General features: G+C 49.9%; 1 protein-coding gene across 1 annotated transcript; it reads left to right on the forward strand.

Moving 5' to 3' along the window:
* Positions 1 to 7,390: 7,390 nt before the first annotated feature.
* On the forward strand, positions 7,391 to 9,147 carry LOC100273904 (uncharacterized). Its single transcript, NM_001148296.2, has 2 exons — positions 7,391 to 7,506; positions 7,587 to 9,147. The coding sequence occupies exon 2, from the start codon at positions 7,619 to 7,621 to the stop codon at positions 8,831 to 8,833; it is 1,215 nt and encodes a 404-aa protein (NP_001141768.1). The 5' UTR covers positions 7,391 to 7,506; positions 7,587 to 7,618; the 3' UTR covers positions 8,834 to 9,147.
* The last annotated feature ends 1,372 nt before the right edge of the window (positions 9,148 to 10,519 follow it).

Raw genomic sequence — 10,519 nt, forward strand, 5'->3', positions numbered from 1 at the left:
CCCAGCGCGCGACCCAGCAGCGCCAGCCTGGCGCGACGGTCAAATGCGGCCAAAAGTGGGCCGGCAGTAATGGCGGTGGCAGGCGGGCAGCAGCAGCAGCCCCGTCGTCAGCCAAGCTCACGCCCCATCCGGGGGCAGCAAGAGAACCCTCTCTCACGGCGTGAAGACAACGCGCTCGTGCTCCGTCCCTCGAATGGCTCGCGCACGCGCAACGGTCGCCCCTCCAACCACTCGCCCTCGTCGCATTAACTCCGCGGCGGGACAGGCGGCGTCTTTGGCAGGAGAAGCGGGCGACGCTTCGCCTTCGCCATAATGACCGCGTCAAAAAAGGTACGCCGCGTCGTTCGATTTCGTATCCTTTTCCTTTTTTCCTCTTTCTCTCTCTTGCAACAGGGACCAGGAAAGGGGGATACCCCGAAAAGGATCCTTCCCCGTGAAGGAACCAGGCCCCGAGCCTCCCTACTGATCAGAGGTTCGAAGGCTGGCCCCTCGGAAGGGTTCGACAGCCGCCTCAGATCACGTGGGCCCTACACCCACTACTGGTCAGAGGTTCGAAGGCCGGCCCCTCAAAAGGGTTCAACGACCGCCTCAGGCCACTCGGGCTCCGCACCCACTACTGATCAGGGGTTCGAAGGCTGGCCCCCGAAGGGTTCACAGCCGCCTCAGACGCCGAGCGAGGGATGACCATGGGTACGTTCGATACATAACCAAGGCTCGGGCTGCGCTCCCGAGGTACCCTAGGACATTTCCGAGACCGGCGGGAACGATCTTGTAACGGAATCCCATTAGAGGGAGGCATCGAGCCCTCGGACCCCGTCGCCAGGGGACCGGGTCCGGTAGATCACCCGCAGGTACTTTTGGGCGTGCCTCTGGGCCCCTAGCCGACCCCTAACGAACGGGGCACGGACGTCCACTCGGATCACCCGCTTGCAGCTCACCGGAGACACCATGTTCGGCGCCCATCGAGGGCAACATGGCGCTTTCCCCCCTCCTCCTTGCGGAAAGGCGACGCAGGGGCGTATGTAAAAAAGCCGAGTCTGTCCCTGATCGCCCTCTCGCCCTGTGCAGAGGCTCGGGGGCTGCTCTCGCAAACCCGGATCCGGCCGAACCGTTGACAGCGTCAACATACCAGCCCGAGAACTTGGGACCCGACCGTACACCCGGGCTACGACCAGCTCGCATGAGGGAACGACCAGACCAGCCGAAGCGTTACGCGAGGCATTAAGACCTCGAAGGAGTGAAACCACTCCTCCGAGGCCTCGGGGGCTACACCCGGCGGGTGCGCTCGCGCGCACCCACCGGAACAAAACGCAACCGAGAAAGGCTGGTCCCCTTGCAAAAAAGTGCGACGAAAGCCTCCAAGTGAGTGCTAACACTCCCTTCGAGGCTCGGGGGCTACTGTCGGGGACCATAATTAGGGGTACCCTCAAGGCTCCTAATTCTCAGCTGGTAACCTCCATCAGCATAAAGCTGCAAAGGCCTGATGGGTGTGATTAAGTCAGGGATCAATCCCCTCGAGGGACTCGATCACGCCTCGCCCGAGCCTAGCCTCGGACAAGGGCAGCCGACCCCGGAGGATTTCCGTCTCGCCCGAGGCCCCCCTCCAGCGGCAAACATATTTCCGGCTCGCCCGAGGCCCTGTCTTCGCTAAGAAGCAACCCTGACCAAATCGCCGCACCGACCGACCAAACCGCAGGAGCATTTAATGCAAAGGTGGCCTGACACCTTTATCCTAACGCGCGCCCCCCAGCCGGCAGAGCCGAAGTGACCGCCGTCACTTCGCCGCTCCACTGACCGGCCTAACAGAAGGACAGCGCCGCCTGCGCCACTCCGGCCGCAGTGCCACTTGACAGAGTGAGACTGACATGCAGTCAGGCCCGGCCGAAGGCTCCATAGGAAACTCCGCTCCGCCCGACCCAGGGCTCGAACACGGGCTAAGACCCGGAAGACGGCGAACTCTGCTCCGCCCGACCCAGGGCTCGGACACGGGCTAAGTCCCGGAAGACGGCGAACTCCGCTCCGCCCGACCCAGGGCTCGGACACGGGCTAAGTCCCGGAAGACGGCGAACTCCGCTCCGCCCGACCCAGGGCTCGGACACGGGCTAAGACCCGGAAGACGGCGAACTCCGCTCCGCCCGACCCAGGGCTCGGACACGGGCTAAGACCCGGAAGACGGCGAACTCCGCTCCGCCCGACCCAGGGCTCGGACACGGGCTAAGTCCCGGAAGACGGCGAACTCCGCTCCGCCCGACCCAGGGCTCGGACACGGGCTAAGACCCGGAAGACGACGAACCCCGCTTCGCCCGACCCCAGGGCTCGGACTACGCCCTGGCCTCAGCCGACGGTCTCCGCCTCGCCCGACCCGGGGGCTCGGACTCGGCCTCGTCCACGGAAGACAGACTCGACCTCGGCTTCGGAGGAGCTTCCACATCGCCCAACCTAGGGCGCAGACCAGCCACGTCAACAGGAGGCGCCATCATCACCCTACCCCGAGCTGACTCGGGCCACAGGGAACAAGACCGGTGTCCCATCTGGCTCGCTCCGCCAGATAGGCAATGATGGCGCCCTGCATACTCTGTGACGACGGCGGCTCTCAGCCCCCTTACGGAAGCAAGAGGACGTCAGCAAGGACTCAACCGCTCCGACAGTTGTCCCTCCGCCAGGCTCCATCGCTCCTCCGACGGCCACGACATCACACCAGCTGGGTGCCAAGATCTCTCCGGCTGCCACAACGGCATGTACTTAGGGCGCTAGCTCTCCTCCGCTAGACACGTAGCACTCTGCTATACCCCCCATTGTACACCTGGATCCTCTCCTTACGCCTATAAAAGGAAGGACCAGGGCCCTCTTAGAGAGGGTTGGCCGCGCGGGGACGAGGACGAGATACGCGCTCGCTCGGAGCCGCTCGCCCCCTCTCCCGCGTGGACGCTTGTAACCCCCTACTGCAAGCGCACCCGACCTGGGCGCGGGACGAACACGAAGGCCGCGGGATTCCCACCTCCCTCACGCCGGTCTCCGGCCGCCTCGCTCTCCCCCCTTCACGCTCGCCCTCGCGCTCGACCCATCTGGGCTAGGGCACGCGGCGACATTCACTCGTCGGCTCAGGGACCCCCGGTCTCGGAACGCCGACAATTTGTTTGGAGCCTTTGATCATTAACTCAAAGCTCACAAACTTTCCTATCACTTCCTCGAGAGACATTAGTTTATATCTTGGATCACCACGAATTAATTGTACTTGAGTAGGGTTAAGAAAAACAAGTGATCTAAGAATAACCTTGACCATTTCATGGTCATCTCATTTGGTGCTCCCAAGGTTGCGCACTTGGTTCACCAAGGTTTTGAGCCGGTTGTACATGGCTTGTGGCTCCTCTCCTTGGTGAAGCATGAAGCGACCGAGCTCCCCCTCGATCGTCTCCCGCTTGGTGATCTTGGTCACTTCATCTCCTTCGTGCGCGGTCTTGAGCACGTCCCAAATTTCTTTGACACTCTTCAACCCTTGCACCTTATTATACTCCTCTCGACTTAGAGAGGCGAGGAGTATAGTATTGGCTTGGGAGTTGAAGTGTTGGATTTGTTCAACCTCCTCCGAATCATAATCCTTGTCCCCCTTCTTTGGTACCTGCGCTCCATACTCAACAATATCCCATATGCTTTTGTGGAGTGAGGTTAGGTGATGCCTCATTTTATCACTCCACATAGAATAATCTTCACCTTCAAACATAGGTGGTTTGCCTAATGGGACGGAAAGTAATGGAGTGTGTTTTGAAATACGAGGATAGCGAAGGGGCATCTTACTATACTTCTTGCGCTCATGGCGTTTAGAAGTGGCGGATGCCGATTCCGAGCCGGAGGTGGAGGGTGACGAAGAGTCGGTCTCGTAGTAGACCACTTTCTTCATCTTCTTCTTCTTGTCACCCTTCCGTTGGGACTTGATGGAGGAAGAGGATTCCTCCTTGTGCTTGTGGGCGGACTCCCTTGAATGCGTTCTCCCCGAGCTTGCGGACTTGTCGCTGGTCCTGATCTCCCTCATGGCGGATGCTCCCGACATCACTTCGAGCGGTTAGGCTCTAATGAAGTACCGGGCTCTGATACCAATTGAAAGTCGCCTAGAGGGAGGGGGGGTGAATAGGCAAATCTGAAATTTATAAAGTTTAAGCACAACTACAAGCCGGGGTTAGCGTTAGAAATATAAACGAGTCTGAAAGAGAGGGAAAACAAATCAACAAAGAAATAAAGCGGATGAACACAGTGATTTGTTTTACCGAGGTTCGGTTCTTGCAAACCTACTCCCCGTTGAGGTGGTCACAAAGACCGGGTCTCTTTCAACCCTTTCCCTCTCTCAAACGGTCACTTAGACCGAGTGAGCTTCTCTTCTCAAATGGGACACTTAGTCCACTACAAGGACCACCACAACTTGGTGTCTCTTGCTTTGATTACAATGAACTTGGAAGCAAGAATAGAGGAAGAAGAAAAGCGATCCAAGCGCAAGAGCTCAAAAGAACACAAAAGTCTCTCTCTCTAGTCACTAATTTGTTTGGAGTGATTCCGGACTTGGGAGAAGATTTGATCTCTTTGTTTGTGTCTTGGAATGAAGTCTAGAGCTCTTGTATGAGGTTTGATGGCTAAAAACTTGGATGTATTGAAGTGTGGTGGTTGGGGGGTATTTATAGCCCCAACCACCAATATGGCCGTTGGTGAGGGCTTCTGTCGTATGGCGCATCGGACAGTCCGGTGCGCCACCAGACACTGTCCGATGCGCTAGCCATGTCACCTAGTCATTGGGTTCCGACCGTTGGAGCTCTGACATGTGGGGCCACCGGACAGTCCGGTGGTGCACTGGACAGTCACTGATCACTGTCCGGTGCGCCTTCTGGCGCCTGCTCTGACTCTGTGCGCTCAGTCGCGCACTGTTCACTGTTCATTGTTGCTTTTGCAGACGACCGTTGGCGCAGTTAGCCGTTGCTCCACTGGCACACCGGACAGTCCGGTGCTACACCGGACAGTCCGGTGAATTATAGCGGAGTGGCTCCCCAAATTCCCGAAGCTAGCGAGTTGGAGGGAATCCACCCTAGCACACCGGACACTGTCCGGTGGCACACCAGACAGTCTGGTGCGCCAGACCAGGGCAGCCTTCGGTTGTCTTTTGCTCTTTTTATTTGAACCCTTTCTTGGTATTTTTATTGGTTTGTGTTGAACCTTTGGCACCTGTAGGACTTATAATCTAGAGCAAACTAGTTAGTCCAATTATTTGTGTTGGGCAATTCAACCACCAAAATCATTTAGGAAGAGGTGTAAGCCTATTTCCCTTTCAGTTTGTCACTTGATTACTCATGTAAAGTGTATATATGATGTACTACCATGAAGTAATACAAGAAGTTTATCATCCCCAAAATACTTTGTTTATTTCGTACCTCTCCATCGTTCATGGTATACGAAGCTGGCTCGATCCTCTCGCTAACACCCTGAGCATCGCGATCTCATCGCTTCCGCTACCATGGAGAGGAATCCCCTCTACGACAACGATTCTTCTTCCTCCTCCTCCCTAGCCTCCTCTGTTCATGCTATCAGTAATGATTCTAGCAACAATTCTCTTCCACCGCTAGCCAATGTTGTCTCGCCACGCGACTGTCTAGATGGTTAACATTCGGGAGCACGTCCCTTTCACGCTAGAGCTAAACACTGACTATATTCACCAAATTTGGTCTCCATAACCACATCAATGCATGATCGTTCCCCTAAATGGGTGATGAACAATACTACTGTCGCATATTGGACCTACACCACCTGCTCTCATGACCTCCAAAGCATGGTGATGCAGGCTAATGAGACAACCTATGATGCCTGGCACTCCATTGAAGGTCTCTACCATGACAATAGAGCCACATGTGCCGTTTACATTGAAGTTGAGTTCCATTCTCTCTGCTAAGGTGACATGACCATCCCTGAGTACACCGACTGCCTAAAGAACTTCGCCGACAACCTATGCGATGTCGGCCAACTTGTCTCCGAGGCTCAACAAGTCCTAAACATGCTACGCGGTCTTTCGCTCATGTACAACCATGTCATCTCTAACATTACTAGCAAGGATCCCCTCCTCAATATGGTGGGCCTTAGCCTCCGCGTTGGGCTGGTTGCCCGTGAAATCCTCTATGGTGGCCATCGGGTCTCACCTTGATATAGTATAATTGGGTACCCATATTTAGGGTAACGATACTCTTTATGTTTTTAAAAGAAAAGTTCTTCTATGTCTGTGGCACTAGCATTAAATTGCCGGTTTTGTACAACCAAATGTGGGAGGCTCTAACTGGCACAAAGCAAACAATAAAGAGGCCGAGCCGAAATTTGGACGCATCCCAAACCTTTACTGCATTATGCTATTAGTGAATGATGATCCAATAGACCAAGACTGTGAGAGGTAAGTGATTATCTTACTTGTAGTTGAGTTAATATTGCAGCAAATGACAACATGTAAACATGATTATCAAAAGGCCAGTTCATTTTGTGGAGAAGCTGATTGGTTCTAGCCTTCTGAGCGTAAATTACCAGCTAGGAGTATGAATCGGCCAACATGTGGCTGATACATGCCTAATATCTGTGTTCTGTGAGGTTGTCAACCAAAGTTCTGTAACAATAATCAAAGTTTTGTGAGGTTGCCTAATATCTAAGCTTTGGATAGCTTCGATTATAGAATGATACTTAAATTTTACATAGTTTATCCGTGAGACAGGGATAAAAAGGTATCTCGTTAATATTAATTTATTAATTGAACTTGGATGACAATCAAGAAAACTTTAAGCTGGCTACCACCATTGCCAAAGTGATTCTAAACAGATTATAATATTGCTAAGATAGTAATTCGTTCTTTATCCCAATTACTAGAGTATCTTCAACCGTACCTTAAATTAAAATGTCCTATCACAAAATATAGGGTCCAACTAATAAAAAATATCTGCAACAGTCTCTATTTCATAATTTTTTATAAAAAATATATGGTATACTATAACGTGACCTAAATATACTACACATCACATTAGTGTCATATCCATATTTTTAACGTCATTTTCAACATTTTCTCCCCTAATAATGTAATTTACTTTTTAACATACATGATTTAGTTCTTACCTAATAGAGCTTAATTTGTTTTTTAAGTGTCCTAAACTCTTTAAATGATGTAATATTTTAATTTTTGTACTTTGTTGGAATACTCTCTCATTTAGAACTCACAAGTTTTACATGAATTACGCAACAAATTTCATATGCAGAAAAAGGCACTACGCAAAAAAAAAAACATTCCAATATCCCAAAGGTCTCATAGAGCAAAGATGATTATTTGCTCGTTCCGTTTTTTTCTTAGAACATTTATAAAACGCAAAAAAAGGGACCCCAGCACATTTATGCCATTGAATGTGCTCAAGGCTTCTTTCCTCCAGAATCCCCCATTTGAGCAAGGGCGCCGTCGGCTAGCGCCGCAGCATTGACGTGGACGCCGACCCTCTCCGGCAGCCGGTTAGTTCCGCGTTCGCCGCATTTCGCACTCCCCGTCTTTCGTGCTCATCCATCCCGAACATCACCTTCCCAACTCACAGCTTGCAGCGCGTCCCTTCCCCGCTCCCGCGGCATGGACTGCGCAAAGAGGAGGGCGGTGGCGGACCTCCACAACGAGCTGATGGTGGAGATCTTCTCGCGCGTGCCCGTCAAAGACCTCCGCCGTTGCACGTGCGTGTGCAAATCTTGGTGCAACATCATCACCGACCCCCACAACGGCAAGAAGCTGCCCCAGACCCTGGAAGGCTTCTTCCAAGGCGTCGTCGGAGGGCCTCACAGCTACGGCCAATTCACCAGCCTGTCGGGGAGCGGAGAACGCGTGCCTCCGGTCGACCCTTCCTTCTCCTTCATCACGGCAGTGCTGCCTGGCGTGGAGCGCATGGTCCTCTTGGATTCTTGCAACGGGCTCCTGCTCTTTGGGTGCACCCGGGAGGACAAGTTCGGGTACATCGTGACAAACCCTGCGACCAAGGAATTGATGACTGTGCCCGCCAGCTCCGGCTCTTGTCCTCCTCCACCTCCATTTGAAAGGGACATGGATGCTGGGGAAAGATACGCGCACACCTTTCTGATGATTAACCCTGCTGTCTCCTCGCACTTCCACTTGGTCCAGATCTGGGAGAATAGGGCGGTGAAGGAGGTGGAAACGGTACACTCTTACTCGTCTGAAACCAAGGCATGGAGTGACAGGTCAAGCAAGTGGGGGCGAGGTGCAGAGGGCGGTGAATGGGAGCTGTGGGGTGAATCCGTGATTGGAGTCATGTGTGGCTGGGCTTTGGTCGATGGTCTGCTGCATTTTCTTGCCTTAGATCTTCAGAAACAAGAGAATGTGATAATTGCAGTGGATGGGGAAGGGGAAACTTTTAGGATTATCGGCTGGCATGGTAAGGATGTGGAAGCAATTGTTTTTATTGGTCAATCCCAAGACCATCTACACTGCATCGGTGTGAATGCGCAATTAGATCAAGGCTCTGAAGTGCGCTTCACGCGGATGTCTATCTGGGTTCTTGAGGACTATGATACACAAGCATGGATCCTAAAGCACAATGTGAGCTCTTTGCAGTTCTTTGAATTACTGAGTCACCCAATCAAAGACTTCGATATTATGGCCATTCATCCAGATCACAATTCGTTCATCCTTGTTCAGCACTGGAACCAGAAACTTGTATCATATAACATGGATACTCAGGAACTGCGTGGTCTCTGCACTCTTGAAAAGGGCTATGTGGTTATTACCCCTTACATACCCTGTTTCTTGGAGTCATCGGTTCTTGCCACCAAACACTGAGGTTGTTGTTTCTGGGGGACTTCTCTGCATGTTCAACAAGAGCTTGATCATCCAAGTGTTTGGCAAACTAGCAGTGTGGGTAAATCTACTAGAATTAGGTGGTGCAAAGTTGGATTACATGTCTTTAGGTGATCTAGTCTGATGATGCTTTAATGTCCTTTCGTAATGCTTTGAGAAAGCTGTTTACAGGACAACATGGTTAGTTCCATGATATATCAGTGAGAAAGCTGTTTACAGGACAGCATGGTTAGTTCTATGATATATCAAATTAGATCACACTTAATTGCAGGCCAATTTAGGTATTAGCTTCGGTATTTTGTTGTGTTTATGCAATATTGAATGCGCACCTATGGTATTACCTTGTGTCTTGTGTGTTCTGCTTGTTGGCTTTTCTCCCTTTTTTTCTCTTCTTAAAATAATACTTCCTCCGTTCTAATTTATAATCTGTTTGACTTTTTATCCTAAGTTTAACCGTTGTCTTATTCAAAAAATTCATAATTATTGTTTATCTTTGATGTGATATTGTTTAGGATATAATATATTTTAAATGCGGCTTTGAATATTTTATTTTTTCCAAAAAAATTGAATAGGCTAAAAGATGGCAAAAAAAAGTCAAACGAGTTATAATTTGGGATGGAGGGAGTAATATGTAGCTCTCCGTGTTGTAAAAAATAATAAATATTCTGCACATATAAAAAAAAGGAGACTAGAGATAAATGTTGAGGCAACTTTCTTTTTTAATACTACATGTCTTGTTCGCATTTTCCATCTAATTTAGGAAATTTCATTTTTGAAAACCTCCCATTTAGTACTACTTGAAAAACTGAGCACACGTGTCTTGCATTTCCAATCATGTTTCACCAACGGGAGAAGAAACGACTTTTTTGAGTGTAATTTTTCTTTGAATGTAAATTTTATTGTTCAAACAATCTTTGACACTTATTATTTGTTGATCACTTGTTCTCAAATGCTGTGAGTTAAGAACAAGTCAACACAGTTGTTAATCATAAAGGAACTTCGTCCTTCGAAGCATTACTTTCTGGCATGTATAATGCTTTTCAAACGAAGGTTAAGAATGACATACCTTAATCATATCAATATAAGGATAAGAATGCAAGAGAATAAATATGATACTTATATCTTAGTAATTCATTTATTTTTGTATTTCATAAAGCATATATCAATAACAATAATGTTGATATTACATTGATACCTTCGGCTTGCTCGAAGGTGAGGATGCGAGAGAGTGAGTACAATCCAGCGTGAACAGTACGTTGCTACTGTTCATCTATTTATAGGCACGGGACGTAGCCCGAGGAAAAGTACATTTATGTCCGTGACATCTATTTATAATCATAACATGAACCGTCAAGGACTAAATAGTCTTCTTCCCCTTTTCGGTCAGCATCATATTTGGTCTTCATCATCATATTAAGCCGAAACTCTTCCTGCTACAACTTCAGTGACTGTTCTTCTCACCTTCGGGTTACATCTTCACATCGTATGTCTTTGCCATAAGAGAAGACCTTTATGTCGAAGCCGAAGCTCACTGTAATAATCCATATACTGAAAACACATGGTTAATCACATTTTTTAGGACCTTCGGAATAGGAAGGCTCCCAACAGTAGCCCCTCGTTCCCTTGAATGGGTGATGAACAATACTACCATCGCAAATTGGACCTACA

This window comes from Zea mays, chromosome 7 (assembly GCF_902167145.1).
Source record: "Zea mays cultivar B73 chromosome 7, Zm-B73-REFERENCE-NAM-5.0, whole genome shotgun sequence".
Classification (NCBI taxonomy): domain Eukaryota; kingdom Viridiplantae; phylum Streptophyta; class Magnoliopsida; order Poales; family Poaceae; genus Zea; species Zea mays.

Bases quoted from the DNA above. Each gene is read 5' to 3' on its own strand.
- LOC100273904 (NM_001148296.2), top strand. From the start codon at position 7,619: ATGGACTGCGCAAAGAGGAGGGCGGTGGCGGACCTCCACAACGAGCTG.